Source organism: Taeniopygia guttata, chromosome 21 (assembly GCF_048771995.1).
Source record: "Taeniopygia guttata chromosome 21, bTaeGut7.mat, whole genome shotgun sequence".
Taxonomy (NCBI): domain Eukaryota; kingdom Metazoa; phylum Chordata; class Aves; order Passeriformes; family Estrildidae; genus Taeniopygia; species Taeniopygia guttata.
Window position 1 is genome coordinate 6,373,865 of NC_133046.1, and position 27,264 is coordinate 6,401,128.

The 27,264-nt window shown below is 56.8% G+C and overlaps 1 protein-coding gene across 1 annotated transcript; it reads right to left on the reverse strand.

Annotated features, from left to right (window-relative positions):
* Positions 1-26,810, reverse strand: ALDH4A1 (aldehyde dehydrogenase 4 family member A1). The gene is made up of 15 exons (XM_072917297.1): positions 26,654-26,810; positions 23,600-23,693; positions 22,651-22,743; positions 22,502-22,549; positions 22,056-22,211; positions 20,914-21,063; positions 20,757-20,831; positions 15,877-16,064; positions 12,800-12,873; positions 10,597-10,793; positions 10,235-10,282; positions 8,691-8,843; positions 4,115-4,236; positions 3,287-3,405; positions 1-1,250 (listed from the first exon to the last, which is right to left on the reverse strand). Exons 1-15 carry the CDS (start codon positions 26,686-26,688, stop codon positions 1,138-1,140), a joined length of 1,665 nt encoding a protein of 554 aa, XP_072773398.1. The 5' UTR covers positions 26,689-26,810; the 3' UTR covers positions 1-1,137.
* Between the last annotated feature and the right edge of the window lie 454 nt (positions 26,811-27,264).

The following is a 27,264-nucleotide window of genomic DNA, read 5'->3' on the forward strand; positions in this document are numbered from 1 at the left end:
GAGGCTTGAAAATTCATTTATTGCACGTTTTTCTAGCTGAGGCAGGATGCAGGGGAGCTGCAGCCACTCCTGCCTGCCCTGCACAGGGGCAGAGGCACCGCTGAGCCCAGTGCCCGCCTGCCAGGGCTGCTAATTGAGCAGTAATTAACCCAGTGATTAGTAGGGGTTAGACACAGACCCATTTGTGATTAGAGCTGAGCCTGGAGGAGCAGAGCCCTGAGCCCCAAATCCAGACCCTGTTCCCACTGCAGCTCCGGCACCGAGCCCTGCTGGGGCAGAGCCCAGGGCAGCCTGGCTTAAATTTAACTCCTGGTTTAAGGCCTGGTTTAATTTGAACTCCTGGTTTAAGGCCTGGTTTAATTTTAACTCCTGGTTTAATTTTAACTCCTGGTTTAAGGCCTGGTTTAATTTGAACTCCTGGTTTAAGGCCTGGTTTAATTTTAACTCCTGGTTTAAGGCCTGGTTTAGTTTTAACTCCTGGTTTAAGGCTTGTTTTAACTTCTTGTTTAAGGCCTGGTTTAATTTTAACTCCTGGTTTAAGGCCTGGTTTAATTTGAACTCCTGGTTTAAGGCCTGGTTTAATTTTAACTCCTGGTTTAAGGCTTGGTTTATCTCCTGGTTTAACTCCTGGTTTAAGGCCTGGTTCAGGTTGGGGACACAGGGGTGACAGGGGGCTTGGGCTGGGGACACAGGGGTGATAAGGGGCTCAGGATGGGGACACAGCAGTGACAGGGGGCTCAGGCTGGGGACACAGCCCAGCCCAGGGGTGCAGGGACAGGGACAGGTCTCAGCTCCTGCTCTGCTCCTGCTCGGCCCCGGGGAGAGGGAACCGCTCTGGGGATGGCAGAGCCGGGAGGAAAAGGGACTCAGGGTCCAGCTGTGCCTCTGCAGCCACCCCTTAATTAATGACTGACCTAATTAAGCATGCTTGCACAGAATCACTGAGGTTGGAAAAGCCCTTTAAAGTCATCAAATCCAACCAGTGGCACGGTCACCATCGTGTCCCCAGGACACCACGAGGAGCTCTGAGCTTTTACCATTTAACATCATTTTTTTTCCTTTTTTCCAGACTGGGAGGGGCAGGTGAGGGGTCAGTAGTGTGAGTGCTGCAGCGCTGGGGTGGCAGTGTCCCCAAGGTCACTGCATGTAGGGGTACCGCCAGTCCCCCAGGGGCACGTGCGTCTCCTTGATGGCCTGAGGGGACGTCCAGCGCAGGAGGTAGTGGGGACCCCCGGGCTTGTCATTGGTGCCTGGGGACAGCAGAAAGGGCTGGTGGCACCACGAGGGTGGCAGGGACACCGAGGGACACGAGGATGGGCACATGGAGGGGCACACGGGGACAGGAGGGACGAAGAGAATGAGGGACACCGAGCACAGGAGGGATGTGGAGGGATGGGAGGGACACAGAGGGACAGGAGGGACATGGAAAGGATGGGAGGGACACAGGACAAGGGACACAGAGCACAGGAGGGACCTGGAGGGATGGGAGAGACACTGGGGACACAGAGGGACAGGAGGGACATGGAAAGGATGAGAGGGACACGGGACAGGAGGGACATGGAAGGACAAGGAGGACAGGAGGGATGCAGAGAGATGGGAGGGACATGGAGGGACACAGAGGGACATGGACACAGAGGACAGGGACATGGAGGGACACACAGGGACAGGAGGGAAGAAGAAAACAGGGACATGGAGCACAGGAGGGATGTGGAGGGATGGGAGGGACACAGGGCACAAGGAGGGACATGGAAAGGATGGGAGGGACACAGGACAAGGGACATGGAGCACAGGAGGGACCTGGAGGGATGGGAGGGGACAGGAGGGACATGGAAGGACAAGGAGGACAGGAGGGATGGGAGGGACACAGGACAAGGGACACAGAGCACAGGAGGGACGTGGAAAGGATGAGAGGGACACAGGGCACAAGAGGGACATGGAAGGACAAGGAGGACAGGAGGGACATGGAGGGACACAGAGGGACAGGAGGGACATGGACACAGAGGATGGGGACATGGAGGGACACACAGGGCACAGGAGGGAAGAAGAGAACAGGGACACAGAGCACAGGAGGGATGTGGAGGGATGGGAGAGACACTGGGGACACAGAGGGACAGAAGGGACATGGAAAGGATGAGAGGGACACAGGGGACAGGAGGGACATGGAAGGAGAAGGAGGACAGGAGGGATGCAGAGAGATGGGAGGGACATGGAGGGACATGGACACAGAGGACAGGGACATGGAGGGACACAGGGCACAGGAGGGACACACAGGGACAGGAGGGAAGAAGAGAACAGGGACATGGAGCACAGGAGGGATGTGGAGGGATGGAAGAGACACTGGGGACGGGAGGGACATGGAAAGGATGGGAGGGACACAGGGCACAGGAGGGACATTGAAGGAGGACAGGAGGGATGCAGAGAGATGGGACGGACATGGAGGGACATGGACACAGAGGAACAGGAGGGACATGGAAAGGATGAGAGGGACACACAGGGACAGGAGGGACACTCAAGAGACAGGAGGGAAGAAGAGAACAGGGACACGGAGCACAGGAGGGACGTGGAGGGATGGGAGGGACACAGGGCACAGGAGGGACAAGGAAGGACAAGGAGGACAGGAGGGATGCAGAGAGATGGGAGGGACATGGAGGGACACAGAGGGACATGGACACAGAGGACAGGGACATGGAGGGACATGGGACACAGGAGGGACACTCAGGGACAGGAGGGAAGAAGAGAACAGGGACACGGAGCACAGGAGGGACATGGAAAGGATGAGAGGGACACGGGACAAGGGACACAGAGCACAGGAGGGTCATTGAAGGATGGAAGGAACATGGAGGGTTGGGAAGGACACAGGACACAAGGAATGGGAGGGACATGGAAGGACAAGGAGCACAGGAGGGACACGGAGAGATGGGAAGGACACAGAGGGACACAGAGCAATGGGAGGGACATGGAGTGACATGAAGGATGGGGACATGGAGGGAACGGGGCACAGGAGGGACATGGAAGGACAAGGAGGACAGGAGGGACACAGAGGGATATGAAGGGACGGGAAGGACACTGAGGATGGGAGGGACATGCAGGGATGGGGACAAGGGGGGACACAAGGGACACACAAGGACAGGACGGACACAGAGGGACAAGAGGGACATGAAGGGACAGGAAGGACACAAGGGACACACAAGGACAGGAGGGACACAGAGGGACACGGAGGGACGCAGGGGACAGGAGGGACACAGAGGGGAGCTGGGGAGGGCCTGGCCAGCAGCCCTGGTGTCACCTGAGATGCGGGAGCCCCCGAAGGGCTGCTGGGCCACCACGGCCCCCGTGGATTTGTCGTTGATGTAGAAGTTGCCGGCGGAGTGGCGCAGCAGCCGCAGGGACTCCTCGATGGCAGCCCTGGGCAGGGACAGGCACAGCCCTGAGCACCCCAAAACGGGCACAGAGGGGCTTGGGTCCCCCCTGAGGGGATTTTTGTCCCCTCCTGAGGGGTTTAGGTGCTCAGCTCCAGGCCTCGGGGGTTTCACACACACACAGCTCGTGCGTTTTTGCTGCTTTGGGGTTTTTTTTCAGCTTCTTTCTCTATTTACACGTCATGGTTATAAACCAAAGGTTGTTACCCCTCATTATCCAGGGAAACGTGGCTGCCCCATCCCTGGCAGTGTCCCAGGCCAGGCTGAACGGGGTTTGGAGCACGATGGGACAGGGGGAGGTGGCCCTGGATCAGCTCTAAGTCCCTCCAGCCCCAGCCAGCCCAGAATTCTGTGACAATTTTGGGTGATTCTCTCTGAGGTTACACCACTCTCTGCCCTCCTCCTGCTGAGTGGGCTGTGCATTCAACCCCCATGTGCTCCAAGCATTCCTTTGGGATAATTCTTCACTGAAAAAAGAGCTTTTTTGGCCTAAGAACCCCCAAAAATTAAACTAAGCTAAACTTCCAAACCATCCCTTCCCCTGCCTGCAGGAGGAGCAGGAAAAGCAGCACGGGCTGGGTGGGAAATGCTCTTCCCTGCTCTGGAGAGGAGGAGGAGGATCCGTGCCTCGCTCCAGAGGGGAAAAGCACCCCCAGCTGCTTTTTGGGGGAATTTTCGGGAATTTCGGGACTCACTTCTCCCGGGCGAAGATCGCCCCCGTGAGGCCGTAGGGGGTGGAGGTGTCGATGAGCTCCAGCACCTCCCGGTAGCGCTGCTCGGGGTACACGAACACGGCCAGGATGGGCCCGAAGATCTCCTGCAGCCCAGAAAATGCACCAGAGCGTCAAGGTCGGCCCCAAAAAATGCACATCCCATCAGGATTGGCCCCAAAAAATGCACACCCCGTCAGGATGGGCCCCAAAATTCATACAAACCATCAGGATGGGCCCCAAAAATCAAACAAACCATCAGGATGGGCCCCAAAAATCATACAAACCAACAGGATCGGCCCCAAAAATCATACAAACCATCAGGATCAGCCCCAAAAAATACACACCCCATCAGGATGGGCCCCAAAAATCATACAAACCATCAAGATTGGCGCCAAAAAATGCACACATCCTGTCAGGATTGGCTCCAACTTCTCCTGGAGCCCAGAAAATGCACCAGAGCGTCAGGATAGGCCCCAAAAAATGCACACCCCATCAGGATGGGCCCCAAAAAATGCACACCCTGTCAGGATGGGCCCCAAAAAATGCACATCCCATTAGAATCGACCCCAAAAAATGCACACCCCGTCAGGATGGGCCCCAAAAATCATACAAACCATCAGGATCGGCCCCAAAAATCATATAAACCATCAGGATGGGCCCCAAAAATCATACAAACCATCAGGATGGGCCCCAAAAATGCACACCCCTCAGGATGGGCCCCAAAAATCATACAAACCTTTAGGATCAGCCCCAAAAACCATACAAACCATGAGGATGGGCCCCAAAAATCATACAAACCATGAGGATGGGCCCCAAAAAATGCACATCCCGTCAGGATGGGCCCCAAAAATCATACAAACCATCAGGATTGGCCCCAAAAATCATACAAACCATCAGGATTGGCCCCAAAAATCATACAAACCATCAGGATCGGCCCCAAAAATCATACAAACCATCAGGATTGGCCCCAAAAAATGCACACATCCTGTCAGGATTAGCTCCAACATCTCCTGGAGCCCAGAAAATGCACCAGAGCGTCAGGATGGGCCCCAAAAAATGCACACCCTGTCAGGATGGGCCCCAAAAAATGCACATCCCATTAGAATCGACCCCAAAAAATGCACATCCCATCAGGATGGGCCCCAAAAATCATACAAACCATCAGGATTGGCCCCAAGAAATGCACAGCCCATCAGGATGGGCCCCAGAAATGCATACCCCGTCAGGATGGGCCCCAAAAATCATAAAAACCATCAGGACTGGCCCCAAGAAATGCACATCCCGTCAGGATCGGCCCCAAAAATCATACAAACCATCAGGATGGGCCCTAAAAATCATATAAACCATCAGGATGGGCCCCAAAAATCATACAAACCATCAGGATCAACCCCAAAAATCATACAAACCATCAGGATGGGCCCTAAAAATCATATAAACCATCAGGATTGGCCCCAGAAATCATACAAACCATCAGGATTGGCCCCAAAAAATGCCCATCCCATTAGCATCAACCCCAAAAAATGCAGATACCATTAGCATCGACCCCAAAAAATGCACACATCCCGTCAGGATGGGCCCCAAAATTATACAAACCATCAGGATTGGCCCCAAAAATCATACAAACCATCAGGATGGGCCCCAAAAATTATACAAACCATCAGGATTGGCCCCAAAAAATGCACATCCCATCAGGATGGGCCCCAAAAGTCATACAAACCATCAGGATCAGCCCCAAAAAATGCACATCCCGTCAGGATGGGCCCCAAAAATCATACAAACCAACAGGATGGGCCCCAAAAATCATACAAACCATCAGGATTGGCCCCAAAAATCATACAAACCATCAGGATGGGCCCCAAAAAATCCACACCCCATCAGGATGGGCCCCAAAAAATGCATATCCCATCAGGATCGGCCCCAAAAACCATACAAACCAGCAAGATTGGCTCCAAAAATCATATAAACCGTCAGGATTGGCCCCAAAAAATGCACACATCATGTCAGGATGGGCCCCAAAACTCATACAAACCATCAGGATCGGCCCCAAAAATCATACAAACCATCAGGATGGGCCCCAAAAAATGCACACCCCATCAGGATCGGCCCCAAAAATCATACAAACCATCAGGATTGGCCCCAAAATATGCACATCCTGTCAGGATCGGCACCAAAAAATGCCCATCCCATCAGGATGGGCCCCAAAAATCATACAAACCATCAGGATGGGCCCCAAAAGTCATACAAACCATCAGGATCGGCCCCAAAAAATGCACATCCCATCAGGATCGGCCCCAAAAGTCATACAAACCATCAGGATGGGCCCCAAAAATCATACAAACCATCAGGATGGGCCCCAAAAATCATACAAACCATCAGGATTGGCCCCAAAAAATGCACATGCCATCAGGATGAGCCCCAAAAAATGCACATCCCATCAGGATCGACGACAAAAAATGCACATCCCATCAGGATGGGCCCCAAAAATCATACAAACCATCAGGATGGGCCCCAAAAATCATACAAACCATCAGGATGGGCCCCAAAACTCATACAAACCATCAGGATGGGCCCTAAAAATCATACAAACCATCAGGATGGGCCCCAAAAATCATACAAACGATCAGGATCGACCCCAAAAATCATACAAACCATCAGGATCGGCCCCAAAAACCCAAACACCCCATCAGGATTGGCCCCAAAAACTGCCTGTGAGCCACAAACCCTGAAGATCAACCCCAAAAATAACAAAAGCTTTGAGGATTGGCCCCAAAATCCCCTGGGAGCCCAAAGAATGACAAACCCCATCAGGATTGACCCCAAAATCTCTTGACAGCCCAAAAAGCAACACAAACAGTGAGGAGGGTCCCAAAAATTTCCAGTGAGCCCAAAGAACACCACAAACCAGGAGGATCAGCCCCAAAAATATCAAAAACCACCACGATCAGCCCAAAAATCTCCTGTGGGCCAAAAAACAACACACACCGTGAGGATCAACCCCAAAATCTCCCAGACTGGCCCCAAAACCTCCTGTGCAGCCCCCAAACCAACACACACCATGAGGATCAACCCCAAAAATCTCCTGTGAGCCCAAAAAGCGACACATTCCATGAGGATCAACCTTAAAATCTCCCAGACTGGCCCCAAAACCTCTTGTGAGCACAAAAACAACACATCCCATGAGGATCAACCCCAAAATGGCCCCAAAATCTCCTGTGAGCCCCAAACCAACACACCCCATGAGGATCAACCCCAAAAACCTCTTGTGAGCCCAAAAAGCTACACATTCCATGAGGATCAACCCTAAAATCTCCGAGACTGGCCCCAAAACCTCCCGTGCAGCCCCAAGAACAACACATCCCACAAGGATCAACCCCAAAATCTCCCAGACTGGCCCCAAAATCTCTGTGAGCCCAAATAACAACATATCCCATGAGGATCAGCCCCAAAAAGGGCCCCAAAAACAGCACACCCCAGGAGGATCAACCCCAAAATCTTCTGTGAGCCCAAAAAACAACACACCCCACGAGGATCAACCCCAAAATTTCCCCACCCCAAAAAGCCCAATCCCAATGCAGGAACCCATTCCCATAGGAACCCCCCCTCCAGAGCAGGGATTTGGGATGGGATCCCACAGGGATTTGGGATGGGGTCCCACAGGGATTTGGGATGGGGTCCCACAGGGATTTGGGATGGGGTCCCCACCTCTCTCATGATGGGCTCCCTGCAGGGATTTAGGATGAGGTCCTACAGGGATTTGGGATGGGATCCCTGAGTGCCCTATAGGGATTTGGGATGGGATTCCCCCACCCCTCACTCGTGGTGGGGTCCTGGGTTGCCCCAATGGGATTTGGGATGGGGTCCCACAGGGATTTGGGATGGGGTCCCACAGGGATTTGGGATGGGGTTCCCACCTCTCTCATGATGGGGAACCTGCAGGGATTTGGGATGAGGTCCTATAGGGATTTGGGATGGGATCCTGGGGTGTCCCACAGGGATTTGGGATTCCCCACCTCTCTCATGATGGGCTCCTGGTTTCCTGGCAAGGATTTGGGATGGGGCCCTGCAGGGATTTGGGATGGGGTCCCGGGGGATTTGGGATGGGGTCCCAGGGGATTTGGGATTCCCCACCACTCTCATTATGGGGTCCCAGGGGATTTGGGATGGGGTCCCAGGGGATTTGGGATTCCCCACCACTCTCATTATGGGGTCCCAGGGGATTTGGGATGGGGTCCCATGGGGATTTGGAATTGCCCACCTCTCTCATTATGGGGTCCCGGGGGTCCTGCAGGGATTTGGGATGGGGTCCCATAGGGATTTGGGATGGGGTCCCGGGGTATCTGGGGTTCCCCACCTCTCCCATGACGGGTCTCACAGGTATCTGGGGTTCCCCACCTCTCTCATGACAGGGTCCCGGGTATTTGGGGTTCCCCACCTCTCCCATGACGGGGTCTCACAGGTATTTGGGGTTCCCCACCTCTCTCATGATGGGGTCTCACAGGTATTTGGGGTTCCCCACCTCTCCCATGATGGGATCTCACAGGTATTTGGGGTTCCCCACCTCTCTCATGATGGGGTCCCGGGGGTCGCTGCTCTGCACGATGCAGGGCTCCACGAAGTAGCCGACGCTGTCGTCGCAGCCGCCGCCCGCCAGCACCGTCAGGCTGGGGGAGCTCCGGGCGTGCTCCAGCCACCCCTTGATCCGGGCAAAGGCCTGGGGACAGGGACAGGGAACCTGGGCTTGGGGTCTGGAAGGGGCTCTGGGCATTTAAAAGGGGGGCTTGGGGATTTAAAAGGAGAGTTTGGGGGTCTAGAAAGGGCTCTGGGGGTTTAGAAGGGGGGCTTGGGGTCTGGAAGGGGCTCTGGGGGTTTAAAAGGGGGGCTTGGGGTCTGGAAGGGGCTTCTGGGGGTTTAAAAGGGGGGCTTGGGGTCTGGAAGGGGCTCTGGGGATTTAAAAGGAGAGTTTGGGGGTCTAGAAGGGGCTCTGGGGCTTTAAAAGGGGGGCTTGGGGTCTGGAAGGGGCTCTGGGGATTTAAAAGGAGAGTTTGGGGGTCTAGAAGGGGAGCTGTGGGTTTAAAAGGGGGGGTTGGGGGTTGAATAGGAGCAGTTGGGGGTCTGCAAGGAGGTTTGGGGGTTTAAAGAGGCATTTGGGGTTTAAAAGGGGGTCTGGGTCACTCCTCCCAGGACACACCGCTCTCAGTGCCCTCGTGGCTCAAGAAGAGGAGGGGAGCAGGGGATGTACACAAAACTCTCAAAGCCAGGAAGATTTCTGGGGGAAAGTCCCCCTTTTTCATGAGCAGGGCACACAAGGCTCAGCTGCCAGCCAGCTCCAGCTGATCCCTGTCCCCATTCCTGCAGGAATCCCCAGCCTGGGCAGCTCCAGGCTCACCTGGATCCCTGTCCCCACCTGTGCAGCAAACCCCAGCCTGGGCTGCTCCAGGCTCACCTGGATCCCCGTCCCCATTCCTGCAGGAATTCCCAGCCTGGGCTGTTCTGGGATCACCTGGATCCCTGTCCCCGTTCCTGCCTGGGCAGCTCCGGGCTCACCTGGATCCCTGTCCCCATTCCTGCAGGAATCCCCAGCCTGGGCTGCTCTGGGCTCACCTGGATCCCCGTCCCCATTCCTGCCTGGGGCTGCTCCAGGCTCACCTGGATCCCTGTCCCCGTTCCTACCTGGGGCTGCTCTGGGCTCACCTGGATCCCTGTCCCCATTCCTGCAGGAATCCCCAGCCTGGGCTGCTCTGGGCTCACCTGGATCCCTGTCCCCATTCCTGCCTGGGCTCACCTGGATCCCTGTCCCCGTTCCTGCCCTGTCCCCATTCCTGCCCTGTCCCCATTCCTGCAGGAACCCCCAGCCTGGGCAGCTCCGGGCTCACCTGGATCCCTGTCCCCATTCCTGCCCTGTCCCCATTCCTGCAGGAATTCCCAGCCTGGGCTGTTCTGGGATCACCTGGATCCCTGTCCCCATTCCTGCCTGGATCCCTGTCCCCATTCCTGCAGGAATCCCCAGCCTGGGCTGCTTTGGGATCACCTGGATCCCTGTCCCCGTTTCTGCCCTGTCCCCATTCCTGCAGGAATCCCAGCCTGGGGCAGCTCGGGGCTCACCTTGTCATCGATGACCGCCGAGAAGAACGTCCCGAAGTCCTGGGTGGGCTGCGGGAGGCAGAAGGGAGGGGATGAGAGCACGCCCTGCAGCCCAGCGCTCCCTCAGCAGCAGAGGCAGCTCCAACTCCCCCAAAATCCCTCCCCGGTGTCCCGGGAGCTCCCGTTCTCCGGGAAGAAGCGGCCCAGCCCTCCCCGCAGAGCGGCTACAAGTTAATTTCCCATCGCGGCCGGGAGCTGCGGGGCGGTGGGGGGGATGAAAAGCTCGGTTCAATGGGAATTAGCAGCCAGTTCCCGCAGCCCCTAATCCCATCAGCCTCCCGCTGAGCCGCAAAGCCCTTCAGCAGCCCGGCAGCTCGGCTCACATCTCCCACTTTGATCTTCCCGTGCTCCTCCAGCAGCTTCTCTTTGATGTGGGGCCACAGCGAGGCCGGAGCGTAGAGCCGGGAGCAGGCGGAGCATTTCTGCCCGCCGAACTCGAAGGCCGAGCGCAGGGTCCCGCTGACGGCGCTGCCCACGTCCGCGGAGCTGTGCACCACGTGGAAGTTCTTCCCTCCGCACTCTGCGAGAGGAAAAGGGCATCAGAGGGGCTGGAAAGGTGTGACAGGTCCCAAAATGTGCCTGGGCAAGGCAGGGTGTGACAGCTCGCCTGGGGCTGGCAGGGTGTGACACCTCCCAAAATGTGTCTGGGGCTGGCAGGGTGCGAATTTTCCAGTGAAACTGGGATATTCTGTGGCAAAATGGAAATATTTAAGGGAAAATTGGAATATTCAGGGAAAAATGGGTATTCTCTATGGGAAAATGGGAATTTGCCAGGAAGACAGCTCCCAAAATGTGCCTGGGGCTGGCAAGGTGTGACAGGTCCCAAAATCTGCCTGGGGCTGGCAGGGTGTGACAGCTCCCAAAATCTGCCTGGGGATGGCAGGGTGTGACACCTCGCCTGGGGCTGGCAGGGTGTGACACCTCCCAAAATGTGCCTGGGGCTGGAAAGGTGTGACAGGTCCCAAAATGTGCCTGGGGCTGGCAGGGTGTGACAGCTCCCAAAATCTACCTGGGGATGGCAGGGTGTGACACCTCCCAAAATGTGCCTGGGGCTGGCAGGGTGTGACAGCTCCCAAAATCTACCTGGGGATGGCAGGGTGTGACACCTCCCAAAATGTGCCTGGGGCTGGCAGGGTGTGACAGCTCCCAAAATCTACCTGGGGATGGCAGGGTGTGACACCTCCCAAAATGTGCCTGGGGATGCAGGGTGTGACAGGTCCCAAAATGTGCCTGGGGCTGGCAGGGTGTGACACCTCCCAAAATGTGCCAGGGGCTGGCAGGGTGTGACACCTCACCTGGGGATGCAGGGTGTGACAACTCCCAAAATCTGCCTGGGGCTGGCAGGGTACAGCTCCCAAAATGTGCCTGGGGATGCAGGGTGTGACAGCTCCCAAAATGTGCCTGGGGCTGGCAGGGTGTGACAGGTCCCAAAATCTGCCTGGAGCTGGCAGGGTGTGACACATCCCAAAATGTGCCTGGGGCTGGCAGGGTGTCACAGCTCCCAAAATGTGCCTGGGGCTGGCAGGGTGTGACACCTCACCTGGGGCTGGCAGGGTGTGACAGGTCCCAAAGTTTGCCTGGGGCTGGAAAGGTGTGACACCTCCCAAAATGTGCCTGGGGTTGTCAGGGTGTGACACCTCCCAAAATGTTCCAGGGGCTGGCAGGGTGTGACACCTCCCAAAATGTGCCTGGGGTTGTCAGGGTGTGACAGGTCCCAAAATGTGCCTGGGGCTGGCAGGGTGTGACAGGTCCCAAAATGTGCCAGGGGATGGAAGGGTGTGACACCTCCCAAAATGTGCCTGGGGCTGGCAGGGTGTGACAGCTCCCAAAATGTGCCTGGGGCTCTCCCAGGGTTTGTCTCAGGGTTTGGGTTTTTCTGTTCTCCGTGTGTTTGTGACCCTGTAGTTCTTTAGTGCAGAACTCCAAACTCCACACACGGCTCAGTTGCTGCTCTCCCGGTTTGGGCACACACAACAATTCCTCTCCAGGCCTGGCAATCAAGGACACCTCACTGCCTCAGGCATTATTAAATTAAACAAAAGGGAGCTACAGGGAGCAAATTGGGGTAAATGACTTCATTAGCTGAAGCTGTAATAGAAGGATTAACCCCCAACATGCAAATGGACCAAAGTTATCAAAGTGTGAAAACCCGTGGTCCATTTTTGGGTGTAGCCCCTGCCTGAGATGTACCTGAAGACCTTTCAGCAAATACAAGCACTTTTAATTCCCTTATTTTTGTCCGCCCTCTGTTTTTAGACAGCCCCAAAAGGCACCAGGACAGGGAGAGCCGTGACCCCGGGAGCACAGCCCTGCAGCAGGCTGATAAAACCCCTGCAAAAGGAGCCAACCTCAATTCCCAAACTTTGGAACTCCAAACCTGGGGGTCCAAGCACCACCTCCCACCCAAAATCCCAACCTGTGCTACTCCCACAGCTCGGAATATCCAGGGATTTCCTGCACCCTCTGCCCACAGGGATGGGAATGCTGCCCCTGAAGCCCCCAAAAAGGTGTGGGGGAGGCCAATACCTCCGGCCAGGCGTGGGAAGTTGCGGTAGAGGTCCAGGTTCTCCGAGACCTGCTTCCAGAGCCGCTTGAAGGTCCTGCAACGGGAGGGAGGAGCTGCTCAGGGCACCCCTGACAGGACCTGCTGGGAAAACACCTAAAAGAGAAATGAGAAATCCCCCAAAAAAGGGGTGGCCCGATGGGAAATCCCATAAAAATGGATGCCCTGATGGGAAATCCCATAAAAAGGGATGCTCCGATGGGAAATCCCATAAAATAGGGATGCCCCGATGGGAAACCCCCCCCACCCCCCAAAAAAATTGGATGCTCTGATGGGGAACCCCCACAAAAAATAGAGATGGGAAATCCCCCAAAAAAGGGATGCCCTGATGGGAAACCCCCCAAAAAAATGGATGCTTTGATGGGGAACCCCCACAAAAAATAGGGATGGGGAATTCCCTAAAAAAGGGATACCCCGATGGGAAATCCCATAAAAAGGGATGCCCCAATGGGAAACCCCCCCAAAAAATGGATTCTCCGATGGGAAATCCCATAAAATAGGGATGCCCCGATGGGAAACCCCCCCAAAAAATGGATGTTCTGATAGGGAACCCCCACAAAAAATAGGGATGGGAAATCCCCCAAAAAAGGGATGCTCTGATGGGAAATCCCATAAAAAGGGATGCCCTGATGGGAAACCCCCACAAAAATTGGATGCTCCAATGGGGAACCCCACAAAAAATAGAGATGGGAAATTCCCCAAAAAAGAAGGGATGCCCCAATGGGAAATCCCCCAAAAAAGGGATGCCCCGATGGGAAACCCCCCCCAAAAAATGGATGCTCCAATGGGGAACCCCACAAAAACAGATGCTCTGATGGGGAACCCCCACAAAAAATAGAGATGGGAAATCCGCCAAAAAGGGATGCCCAATGGGAAATCCCATAAAATAGGGATGCCCTGATGGGAAACCCCCCAAAAAATGGATTCTCTGATGGGAAATCCCCCCAAAAAGGGGTGCCCGATGGGAACCCCCCCCCAAAAATGGATGCTTTGATGGGGAACCCACACAAAAAATAAGGATGGGAAATCCCCCAAAAAAGGGATGCTCCAATGGGAAACCTACCAAAAAAAGGGATACCCTGATGGGAAATCACCTAAGAAAGGGATGCCCTGATGAGAAATCCCCCAAAAAATGGATGCCCCGATGGGGAACCCCCACAAAAAATAGGGATGGGAAATCCCCCCAAAAAGGGATGCCCTGATGGGAAACCCCCACAAAAATTGGATGCTCCAATGGGGAATCCCATAAAATAGGGATGCCCTGATAGGAAACCCCCAAAAAATGGATTCTCTGATGGGAAATCCCCCAAAAAAGGGATGCCCCAATGGGAACCCCCACAAAAAATAGGGATGGGAAATCCCCCAAAAAAGGGATGCTCTGATGGGAAATACCCTAAAAAAGGGATGCCCCAATGGAAAATCCCATAAAAAAGGGATGCCCCGATGGAAAATCATCCCAAAAAAAGGGATGCCTTGAGGTGAAATCACCCAAAAAAGGGATGCCCTGCACAGGGGAGTGGGACTGAGGGCACAGGTACCAAACAAAGGCTCCACAGAGCAGCTTTAACAATAAACTGTTACAGGGAAGGGCAGGGAGTGAGCATCCAGAAGTTTCTGTTCCTCCCCTTTCCCCCCTTCCCTTCAGGCCTCACTGTGACAAACCCCTGGGCTGGAAAACAATAAAAATGGAAATGGGCTCGCAGCGGGAGCTCAGCCACCACACCAGCTCTGAGCCGCCCACCTGCTCAGCCAAGCGTGGCCGGCCCTGGGGAGGGGTCCCTGCGGGGGTGGCAGACCTGGGACCCCTCAGCACCCCTGACACCCCACGGGACACAGCCAGAGCCCGGGGGGCAAGGCAAACCCACCCGGGGGGCAAGGCAAACCCACCTGGGGGGCAAACAAAACCCAACTGGGGGGGCAAACTCACCCTAAGAGCAAACTAAACCCACCCAGGGGGCAAAGCAAACCCACCTGGGGGGCAAACAAAACCCACCCGGGGGGCAAGGCAAACCCACCCGGGGGGCAAACAAAACCCACCCGGGGGGCAAACAAAACCCACCCGGGGGGCAAAGCAAACCCACCTGGGGTACAAACCCACCTTGAGAGCAAAGCAAACCCACCCAGGGGGCAAACAAAACCCACCTGAGGTACAAACCCACCCTGAGAGCAAACCAAACCCACCTGGGGTACAAACCCACCCTGAGAGCAAAGCAAACCCACCTGGGGTACAAACCCACCCTGAGAGCAAACTAAACCCACCTGGGGGGCAAGGCAAACCCACCTGGGGGGCAAACAAAACCCAACTAGGGGGCAAACCAAACCCACCTGAGGTACAAACTCACCCTGAGAGCAAACTAAACCCACCTGGGGGCAAACCAAACCCATCTAAGGTGCAAACAAAACCCAACCTGAGAGCAAAGCAAACCCACCTGAGGTACAAACCCACCCTGAGAGCAAACTAAACCCACCTGGGGGGCAAACAAAACCCACCTGAGGTACAAACTCATCCTAAGAGCAAACCAAACCCATCTGGGGGGCAAACCCACCCTGAGAGCAAACCAAACCCACCTGGGGAGGAAACCAAACCCACCCTGAGAGCAAAGCAAACCCACCCTGAGAGCAAACCAAATCCACCTGGGGAAGAAACCAAACCCACCTGGTTTGGGGCAAGGCAACCTGGGGAGGAAACCAAACCCACCCTGAGAGCAAACCAAACCCACCTGGGGTACAAACCCACCCTGAGAGCAAAGCAAACCCACCCGGGGTACAAACCAAACCCACCTGGGGTGCAAACCCACCCTACCCAGGGTGCAAACCCACCTGCAGCACCCCTGGAAGTGTCACTGCCACTCCTGCTGTTCCTGTGCCCCGAGTTGGAGCTAAAACCACTCCCCCCCAGCACCACCCCCGGCTCAGAGCCTTTCTGTCACCCCTTTGAACCCCACTTTGATGGAACCCCACCACCACATCCTGCCAGGCCGCCCCAAGGGCCAGCAGAGGAGCCCCCAGCCCGTCCCTGCCCTCCCCGTGCCCAACCTACGGCACGCTGCCGGTGAAGTTGAGGCCGCAGAAGTGCTGGGAGCTGGTGACGGTGTCCCCAAACTCGGGCCCGTCCGAGGGCACGAACTGCACCACGTTGGGGGGCAGCCCTGCCTCCAGCAGGATCCTGTAGACGGCGTAGCTGGAGAGCATGGCAGTGTCGCTGGGCTTCCAGAGCACCACGTTCCCCTGGGGCAGCACAACACCTCCGTCAGGGACCTCTGAATCCCTGCAAAGCTGTCCCCGAGAGGTGGCACCTCGCAGGGACACGCAGCCCTTTTTCTCTTTTATGTGCTCCTCATTATTCCATATATTGTTCACTCATACATGTGTAGCTCTGTTGTATCAGTGACTGCATTTCCCAGGACTTTTCCATGGTCTTTCCCCAGGCAAAAAGGCAAAAATCCCAGAGCTCCAGCCCCAGGGGACACAAGGCCTCAGTGCTGTTTGGTCCTTTGGGATATTTCATGGGCAGAGCTCAGCCAGGGCTGAGGGGGGACTCCAGACCTGGGGGGAAATACATCACCCCTTGTCCTCCCAATTGGTGCTTTTTATCCATTATACTGATTTCCTAAAATGGGGGTGGGCTTTTGTAGACATCTTCCCATAACTGCCCCTGAAGGCCTTCAAATAAAGATCTGCTCTTGTATTACCCCCTTACTAAAATCATCCCAAGTTTCCTTTCCAGGCTGGGAAAAAGGCAACAGCACCTTCACCCTGTTAGGGCAGGGCTGGGTGTGCCCACTCAGCTGAGGGAACAAATCCTCCCCTTTTCTCTCACCAGGTGCCTGTGCCAGCCCTCCACTCCCTCCCTGCCAGGGCTGAGCAGACTTCCCCAGGAGGAGCTGGAAAAACAGCCTCAGGACATGGGAATGTTCTCCTGATGTCACCAGGCCATGGGAATGAGCTCCAATGTCACCAGGTCCTGGTTCCTGCCTCAGGACATGGGAATGTTCTCCTGATGTCACCAGGCTCTGGTTCCTGCCTCAGGACATGGGAATGTTCTCCTGATGTCACCAGGCTCTGGTTCCTGCCTCAGGACATGGGAATGTTCTCCTGATGTCACCAGGCCCTGGTTCCTGCCTCAGGACATGGGAATGTTCTCCCTGATGTCACCAGCTCGGGTTCCTGCCTCAGGACACAGAAATGAGCTCCTGATGCCACCAGGCTCTGGTTCCTGCCTCAGGACATGGGAATGCTCTCCCCGATGTCACCAGGTCCTGCTGGTTCCTGCCTCAGGACATGGGAATGAGCTCCAACGTCACCAGGCACTGGTTCCTGCCTCAGGACACAGAAATGTGCTCCCTGATGTCACCAGGCTCTGGTTCCTGCCTCAGGACACAGAAATGTGCTCCCTGATGTCACCAGGCTCTGGTTCCTGCCTCAGGACATGGGAATGTTCTCCTGATGTCACCAGGTCCTGGTTCCTGCCTCAGGACATGGGAATGTTCTCCTGATGTCACCAGGCTCTGGTTCCTGCCTCAGGACATGGGAATGAGCTCCTGATGTCACCAGGCTCTGGTTCCTGCCTCAGGACATGGGAATGTTCTCCTGATGTCACCAGGCTCTGGTTCCTGCCTCAGGACATGGGAATGAGCTCCTGATGTCACCAGGCTCTGGTTCCTGCCTCAGGACATGGGAATGTTCTCCCTGATGTCACCAGGCTCTGGTTCCTGCCTCAGGACATGGGAATGTTCTCCCTGATGTCACCAGGCCCTGGTTCCTGCCTCAGGACACAGAAATGTTCTCCTGATGTCACCAGGTCCTGCTGGTTCCTGCCTCAGGACATGGGAATGTTCTCCCCAATGTCACCAGGTCCTGCTGGTTCCTGCCTCAGGACATGGGAATGTTCTCCCCGATGTCACCAGGCCCTGGTTCCTGCCTCGGGACATGGGAATGAGCTCCAATGTCACCAGGTCCTGGTTCCTGCCAATGTCACCAGGCCCTGGTTCCTGCCTCAGGACATGGGAATGTTCTCCTGATGTCACCAGGCTCTGGTTCCTGCCTCAGGACATGGGAATGCTCTCCCCGATGTCACCAGGCCCTGGTTCCTGCCTCAGGACATGGGAATGTTCTCCTGATGCCACCAGGCTCTGGTTCCTGCCTCAGGACATGGGAATGAGCTCCAATGTCACCAGGCCCTGGTTCCTGCCTCAGGACATGAGAATGTTCTCCCCGATGTCACCAGGCTCTGGTTCCTGCCTCAGGACATGGGAATGAGCTCCTGATGCCACCAGGTTCTGGTTCCTGCCTCAGGACATGGGAATGTTCTCCTGATGCCACCAGGCTCTGGTTCCTGCCTCAGGACATGGGAATGAGCTCCAATGTCACCAGCACTGCCACCAGCCCTGGGCAGGGCCAGCAGGTGCTTGTGCCAGGCAGGGCAGTGAAACCAAAGCTCCTGCCTGGATGAACCAGGCACAAAGAGCACGAGGGGCTGGAGAACTCCACTGGTGCCACCCCCTTGGCCTCCCTGTGACTGCCCTGTGTCCCTGTCACACAGCTCAGCCTCCCCTGCACGGGTCACAGCCCTGGGAGGGCTGGGCAGGGAGTTCTGGACTCCTGTCTCCTGCTTTCCTGGGATTTGTTGTGCAGGAAAAGCTCCCCCTGGGCCCCTCCAATCCCTCCACGGGCAGAAACCAAGCACTGTCCCTGCAGAAACCAAGCACATCCCTGCAGAAACCAAGCACATCCCTGCAGAAATGAACACCATCCTGCAGGACCTGCAGGCAGCTGGGCAATGCAGGCCACAGGCAGTCACAGCATTCCCAGCCTGGACTGCTCTGATCCCGAGGAAATCCCATTCCCAGGACTGACTGCATGGATCTCTCCAGTGCCCAACCCCCCGTGGTGGCAGAAACACTGGGGCTCTAATTAACATTCCCCTATTAAGCAGCATTTTCACCGGGGCTCTAATTAACATTCCCCTGTTAAGCAGCGTTTTTTCCTAACTTTAATTCCAGGTGCCCCCTGCTGCCGAGCTTTCCAAGGCACCTCCTATGTGCTGCTGCCTTCTGCTCCCGGCCCAGGGCAGGGGATCCCGTGGGAATTCACTGTCACACCCACCTAGGAATGTCCCCAGGTGTCACTCAGAGCTGCCAGCACGGGTTTGTCCCGGGTTCACCCGCTCTGGGATGAGCTCACTGCCAGATTCCCAAAGCCAAGGGTATCCCCCAGCTCCTGGGGTGGGAGGAAGGGACCTCTCTTCCCAGAAATCTTCCCAGCTCCATGGCGGCTCCACCCTCTCTCCCTGTCCCCCCATTCCTGCCCTAGTGACAGCTTCAAATGCTTCACTCAAATATGGCTTTAAATGGGATGTTCCCAAATTAAAATCTCTCCAGCCTCTTTAGGGCCAGCAGGAAATCTGAGCCTAATTAGCAAAAACCTGAGGACAATCCATTGGGTTTTTTTCTTTCCCAGTACAACAATAAATTAATTATTCCTGGCCCAAATTCACCAGGTTCTCCCCAAATTCCACCCAGCAGAGGCAGGAGCTCCTGTGCTCCGTGGGCTGGGACATAAATGGGAATGTACAGAAATGCTTTTTACCAATACTTTGATTTTTTTTTTAATATATTTTTTCAGACCTTCTGGGCTCTCCTGTCTGCCAGTTTGGTACTAAATGGCAGAGCCATGGCCTGCCCTCGCCTTCCTTGGCCCTGCACCCAAAAGTGTCATCCCAGAGGAATCTGAGCAGCTACAAACTGGTTACACCTTCGTGTCCCAACAGCGCCCGAGCCCAGGTAGGAAATCAAACCCCTGCTGGGCTAATTCCCAGATCCCAGCCCAGCCTGGGGAGGAAAAGACACCTTGCTTAGAACAAAAACCCCACAAGGGCAGGTTTGGGCAGTTGTGCCTTCCCAGCACTTCCCCCACCACACTGAAAGCCAGGCACTGGGGTGCTTTAATTAAACCTAAATGCTGATTGGGTCAAGGGGTGCAAGAGGCCCCAGGAGTGTTTGTGGAACAGCCCCAGCGAGGCCAGGCTCCCTCCTTGCCTACCCCAGCCCAGCTGAACCCGAGGGCTGGGATCCCTCTCCCAACTTTTCCCTGGACTGCTCCATCCCCCTGTCCTGTCCTGGCCCCCCCATCCTGCTCCAAAATCCTGTGACCCTGTCCTGTCCCCCTGCCCTGCCTCACCATCCTGTGACCTTGTCCTGTCCCCCTGTGCTGTCCCAGCCCCCCATCCTGCCCCAAAATCCTGTGACCCTGTCCTGTCCCCCCATCCTGGCCCACCATTCTGTGACCCTGTCCTGTCCCTCTTGTCCCCCCATCCTGCCCCCCATTCTGTGACCCTGTCCTGTCCCCCTGTTCTGTCTCCTTGTCCGCCTGTCCCCATGTCCTGTCCCTCTGTCCCCCAACCTTGTCCCCCTGCCCTGCCCCCCTGTCCTGTTTCCTTGTCTCCCTGTTCTGTCCCTCTGTCCCCCTGCCCTGCCTCACCATCCTGTGACCCTGTCCTGTGCCCCTGTCCTATCCCATCCCAGCCCCCCATCCTGCCCCAAAATCCTGTGACCCTGTCCTGTCCCTCTGTCGCCCTGCCCTGCCTCACCATCCTGTGACCCTGTCCTGTCCCCCCCATCCTGCCCCAAAATCCTGTGACCCTGTCCTGTCCCTCTGTCGCCCTGCCCTGCCTCACCATCCTGTGACCCTGTCCTGTCCCCCCCATCCTGCCCCAAAATCCTGTGACCCTGTCCTGTCCCTCTGTCCCCCTGCCTTGTCCCTCTGTCCCCCTCCCTTGTCCCCCTGCCCTGCCCCCCTGTCCTGTTTCCTTGTCCCCCTGTGCTGCCCCCTGCCTCCCCATCCTGTCCCCCCATCCTGTCCCCCTGCCCCCTGCCTCCCCATCCTGTCCCCCTGTGCTGTCCCCCTGCCCCCAGGACTCACCATCAGCGCCGGAGCCCCCGCCAGGTTGCCCCCGATGGCCGTGAAGTTGAAGGGGGACACGGCAGCCACGAAGCCCTGCGGAGGCACGGGGAGAAGGGACCATGGGGAGCCTGCTGTCCCCCCGAGGGGCCCGCGGGGGGCAGGGGGCCCAGCTGACCTCCAGCCCCCGGTAGACCATGGAGTTGGTGCTGATGTCCACGCTGAGGGGCTGGCTCTGCTCCAGCTCCAGCGCGAACTTGGCGTTGAAGCGGAAGAAGTCGATCAGCTCGGCGGCGGCGTCGATCTCGGCCTGGATCACGGTCTTGCCCTGCAGGAGAGGGAAGGGGGAGTGCAGCAGTGGTGCAGGGGGGAATGCAGCATTGGTGCAGGGGGAAATGCAGCAGTGGTGCAGCGGGGAATGCAGCAGTGGTGCAGTGCTGGCTGTGGGGTGCTCCACCCAAGCTCAGTTCCCAAAGATGGGGCCTCCTGCACGGCCTCTCGATCCTGCTCCCAGCACAGCAAGGAGTGAGGATCACCCTGGGCCCCTCACAGAGCACCTCCAGCCCTTCCCACTGCCAAAAACTGCCCTGGCAGCCCCTCCTGCTCTGCTCCCCCTGCTCAGCCCAGCTTCTCCAGCACCCCTGTCCTAGGCTGGAAATGGGGGGGTGTATTCTATTCCAGTCTGTCAGAGCTGGGGCAGTCATCCTCTGTTCACTGGGCAGTTTTCTTTATCTCTTCTACACCTCCCTCCAAGAGATAGCTTCTGCTAATGGGCCATTAATTATTAATTATCTTCTGTTCATGGGCCATTGAGTGTCCCTGCGTGGCTGAGAAAATTCCATCATCCCAGTGGGAGATGACTCTGTGCAGGGGGAGGAGCCAAGCATTCCTACTTGGATACAATCTGAGATTTTGGGACACCACAGCAGCTCTTCCCCACTGCATTCCCAGAGGAGCCCAGGCCCATCTCCCCCAGCCCTGGAGCTCCAGAGGATCCTGCTCCAGCAGAAGCACAGCTGGCACTGCAGGAGGGCTGAGCCCCCCTGGGATGGGGCTGCTGCCACCTCCCTGCCCCACAGCCTGCCAGGGCCTGTTCTGACTCTGCCAGAATTTTGTTTGTTTGTTTTTGTACTATTACATTTGCTTTTTTAGTTTTCCTAGTACAGAACTGTTATTCCTATTCCCATATCTTTGCCTGAGAGCTCCTTAACTTCAAAATGATACCAATTCAGAGGGAGAGGGGGTTTGCATTTCCCATTTCAGGGGAGCTCCTGCCTTCCTCAGCAGACAGAGCCTGTTCACAGCAGGACAAGCCCCTACCTGCCCCACCATGGTCTTGGCCAGCACCTCTGCTCGCCGCGGGCCGCTCAGCATGTCGGCCGCCCTCAGGAAGATCTGGGCCCGGTCCTGCACAGGCTTCAGCTCCCACTCCTTCCTCGCTGCCAGGGCAGCGTTAATGGCTTTGTTAATGAGCTCCTGTGGAGGCAAAGGGGAAAAGGCAGCAAGGAGGAGCCTCTCCAGGTTCCTCCCCACCACCAGGTCACAGGGAAAAGCGAGGAGTCACCCAGCCCAGGCACAGACCACTGGTGCCTGCACAACCCCAGATCTGCAGCTCCTGGTGGGTTTGCTCCTGGATCCCCGGGGCTTGGAAAGGCTCCTGGAGCCTCCCTGCTCACAAAATGCATTTCACTTGCTAAACCAAGGCCAAGTGCTGCTGCTTCCCCAAAAAGCAGCCAGGAAGAGGGGGGACAGACAGGTGCACTCACCTTGCTGGCATAGCAGAACTTGGCCACCTTGTGTGCATGGTTAAAGGGCTGGGAAGAGAAGAAGAGGCTCTGTAGGAACCAGTCCCAGGATCCTCCTGCAGGGACCCCCTGCTCTGTTCTCCCCCATTCAATGAGAAGCCCTGACTCACCGACAGCTGGTACCTCACCGTGGGGGTCCACACCTCCTCCCCCCCGATGACACACGGGATGGCCTCGGTCTTGCCCTTCAGGTCAGCGAGGGCCTGGCAGAGAGGAGAACTGTGGGAATCCAGGGCTTCCCTCTGGCTGCCCTGGCAGGGGTCAGGAACCCCCCTGGACAGAGCCCCGAGAGACACTGTCTGTGATCTCTGTCCATGGAGAGGAGTTTTCAATCTTACAGGATGAATTACCAGCTTTGAGTGTTTGGTAAGAGTAATAATTAAGTGTGACATGAATGTAAAAGTAAAATTTTAGATTTCTAGATTAGGGGTTCAGAGGGGACAAGATGGAGGAAATTGGGTGTGCCTTGTCCTTTTTCTCCTTCTTCATGCCCTCCATGTTTCACTGTGCTGTTGGCATTTTTCTGTTGGTTCAGGCTGGGGACACACTGTCCAACGTAGGTGACAGATATTGGCACGTTATTGTAAATCCAGCACAGGTAGTTTGTGGTATTTAATGTTTGTACCATCCCACTGAGGGCAGAGCCCCACACGCTGCCCTGCAGGACAGAGCTGCGGCAGGGCAGCAGAACATGTTAGAGATAAACAGAATAAACAACCTTGAAACCAGCACAGATGAATTATGGCTTCTGCTTTGGCAGCGGGGCTGAAAGACAGAGACTTTCTACAATCTTGGAATCACCAGTACCCACAGATTCTGACAGAGAAGGCGGTGGGAGCAGCTCCCAGCCCGTCCAGCTGCCCTCCATCCCCCTTCCCACGGGCACAGGGAGCGGGGAACAGGCTCCAGGCACGGGCTGCCCGCAGGAGGCACAGCTGTGCCCACCGGGAAGGAGCTGGGCACGATGGGCTTGTCACACCAGGGAGACACTGGGGCTGCTCTGCACCACAGCCCGGGGCCCTCCCAGCCCCAAAAATCCCCAAATCCCGGCACTGGTACCTTCTGCAGCGCCGCTCGCTCGGGGCTCCCTGGTTTGAACTGCAGGATGGGCTCGTTGGTCACCTGGATGGCCGTGTGGTGCTGCCATCTCCGCCTGCGACAGGAGAGCACAGGAACCGCTGCAATTCCAACGCTGCCTCCTTCCCCAGCATCGCGGGGACACCTCGGGCTGGGGGACACCTTGGGCTGGGCGACACCTCAGGGCCTGGGGACACCTCGGCCTGGGGGACACCTCGGTCCTGATCCCAGGGACACCTCAGTGCCTGGGGACACCTTGATCCGGGAGACATCTCAGTCCTGGGGACACCTCGGTCTGGGGGACACCTTGGTCTGGGGGACACCTCAGTCCTGGGGGACACCTCGGTGCCTGGGGACACCTCAATCTGAGGGACATCTCAGTCCTGGGGACACCTCGGTCCCTGAGTACACCTCAGTGCTGGGGGACACCTTGATCCCAGGGGACACTTTGATCACAGGGGACACCTTGATCCCAGGGGACACCTTGGTCCTGATCCCAGGGACACCTCAGTGCCTGGGGACACCTTGATCCGGGGGACATCTCGGTCCTGGGGACACCTCGGTCACAGGGGACACTTCAATCCCAAAGGACACCTCAATCTGGGGGACACCTCGGTCCTGATCCCAGGAGCACCTCAGTGCCTGGGGACACCTTGATCCGGGGGACATCTCAGTCCTGGGGACACCTCGGCCCCAGGGGACACCTCAGTGCCAAGGGACACCTCAATCTGGGGGACACGTCGGTGCCAGGGGGACACCTTGGTCCCTGAGTACACCTCAGTGCTGGGGGACACCTTGATCCCAGGGGACACCTCGATCCCAGGGGACACCTCGGTCCCAGGGGACACCTCAGTGCCTGGGGACACCTTGATCCAGGGGACATCTCAGTCCTGGGGACACCTCAGTGCCTGGGGACACTCTGATCCCAGGGGACACCTCAGTGCCAGGGACACCTCAGTCCCCGGGTACACCTTGATCCCAGAGGACACCTTGATACAGGGGGACACCTCAGTGCCAGGCTGCCCGCCCAAACCAGCCCCTGCTCCATCTCTCCCGCTGGGTGCGGATGCCAGAGCCGAGAGCTGAGCCCAGCCCTGTCCCCAGCCCTGTCCCGCTCAGGAAAACACGCTGGCAAAGGCGTTTTTAAGGAAGGAGGCACAGGGTGATGTTTTTAAGGAAGGAGGCACAGGGTGATGCAAATGCCAGCGCTCCGCCGGCTGCTGGCACAGCCCAGGGGGCAAAAGCCGCACGGGCACCCTGAGCTGCCGGACCTTGGCAGAGCCAGCCCCACCTGCGGGTCAGAGCGTCCAGCTCAGAGATAGTGCCCCGAAAAAAGGGGAAATGGGAGGAAAAGAACAGGGGAAAATGGGGGAGAAAAGGAGGGGGGAAAGGGGGGAAAAGCAAGGGGGAAAGGGGGAAAAGGAAGGGGGAAAGGGGGAAAAGGAAGGGGGAAAGGGGGAAAAGCGAGGGGGGAAAGGGGGAAAAGCGAGGGGGGAAAGGGGGAAAAGCGAGGGGGGAAAGGGGGAAAAGCGAGGGGGGAAAGGGGGAAAAGCGAGGGGGGAAAGGGGGAAAAGCGAGGGGGGAAAGGGGGAAAAGCGAGGGGGAAAGGGGAGGAAAAGCGAGGGGGAAAAGGAAGGGGAAAGGGGGGAAAAGGAAGGGGAAAGGGGGGAAAAGGAAGGGGAAAGGGGGGAAAAGGAAGGGGAAAGGGGGGAAAAGGAAGGGGAAAGGGGGGAAAAGGAAGGGGAAAAGGGGGAAAAGGAAGGGGAAAAGGGGGAAAAGGAAGGGGGAAAGGGGAAAAGGAAGGGGAAAAGGGGGAAAAGGAAGGGGAAAAGGGGGGGAAGCGAGGGGGGAAAGGGGGGAAAAGCGAGGGGAAAGGGGAGGAAAAGCGAGGGGGAAAGGGGAGGAAAAGCGAGGGGGAAAGGGGAGGAAAAGCGAGGGGGGAAAAGGGGGGGAAAGCGAGGGGGAAAAGGGGGAAAAGCGAGGGGGGAAAAGGGGGGAAAAGCGAGGGGGGAAAAGGGGGGAAAAGCGAGGGGGGAAAAGGGGGAAAAGCGAGGGGGGAAAAGGGGGAAAAGCGAGGGGGAAAAGGAAGGGGAAAGCGAGGGGGAAAAGGGGGAAAAGCGAGGGGGAAAAGGGGGAAAAGCGAGGGGGAAAAGGAAGGGGAAAGCGAGGGGGAAAAGGGGGAAAAGCGAGGGGGGAAAAGGGGGGGAAACGAGGGGGAAAAGGGGGAAAACCGAGGGGGAAAAGGGGGAAAACCGAGGGGGAAAAGGGGGAAAACCGAGGGGGAAAAGGGGGAAAACCGAGGGGGAAAAGGGGGAAAAACGAGGGGGAAAAGGGGGAAAAACGAGGGGGAAAAGGGGGAAAAACGAGGGGGAAAAGGGGGAAAAACGAGGGGGAAAAGGGGGGAAAACGAGGGGGAAAAGGGGGGAAAACGAAGGGGAAAAGGGAGGAAAACGAAGGGGAAAAGGGGGAAAAACGAGTGGGAAAAGGGGAGGAAAAGCGATGGGGAAAAGGGGTGAAAACGAAGGGGGAAAGGGGGAAAACGAAGGGGGAAACGAGGGGGAAACGAGGGGGAAAACGAAGGGGGAAACGAGGGGGAAAACGAAGGGGGAAACGAAGGGGAAAAGGGGGGAAAACGAGGGGGAAAAGGGGGAGAAAAAAGAAAAAACAACAAGAAAATGAGAATACAAGGGAGAAAGGAGGGGAAGCAAGGGGGTAGAGGAGAAAAACCAGGAGAAAGCAGTGTAAAACAGGTAAAAACAAGCGTGAAAGTGAAAACAAGGGGTAAACTGTGGAAAACGGGTAAAAACTGAGGGGAAAGGGTAAAATAAAGGGGAAAACTAGGGAAACAAGGGGAGAAAAAGGAGGAAGGAGAACGAGGGGGACTGAGGGCTGGTAGCGGGATGGCTCCCGGGGAAGGGAAGGGAATAAGGGAAGAGAAGGAGAGAAGGGAAGGGAATAAGGGAAGGGAATGAGGGAAGAAAAGGGAATGGAATAAGGAAGAAAAAGGAAGGAATAAGGGCAGGGCCCCGCACTCACCCGCAGCCCCTCAGCGCCCGCAGCCGCCGCCACATCCCGGCCCCGCCGCGCTCCCGGCCCGCGGCCGCCCCCACCCACCGCGCGGGGGGAGGAGACACAAGCCTCGATTAATTAATAAATTAATCAAGCTCCGGGAGCGGCGGGTTGGAGGAGCGACCCCTCGCTCTCCTCCCGCTGTGTGTGAGGGTGTGGGCCGTGTCCCGCCCCCCCCGCCCGTGAGGTGCCTGTGGGGTGTCCCCAGCAGCGAGTCCCCCCCCCCGCGCGGTGATGGTTGCGGCCGGAGAGGGGCGGTGGCGCGCGCGGCACGCGGGAGGGGGCGGGGCGCGGGAAGGAGCCAAAAATCCTTTAAAAAAGGGAAATTCGGGGAAAACAACAACAAAAACGGCCCGAGGAGAGGCAGCGGCTGGGGCTGTGCCCGGAGCTCAGCGGGGCCGAGCCGCCGGAGAGGATTTCAGCGGGGAGAAAGAGAAATCAACCGAGGATCTCCTTGGGAACTGAGACTTAAGCAAAAAAGGGGTGATTTTAACCCAAAAGTGGGGCCTGGCTGGGGCACAGGGCCAGGAGAAGGCTGAAGTGTGCAGGAGGTATTTTAACTTCCAAGGAGAGTCATG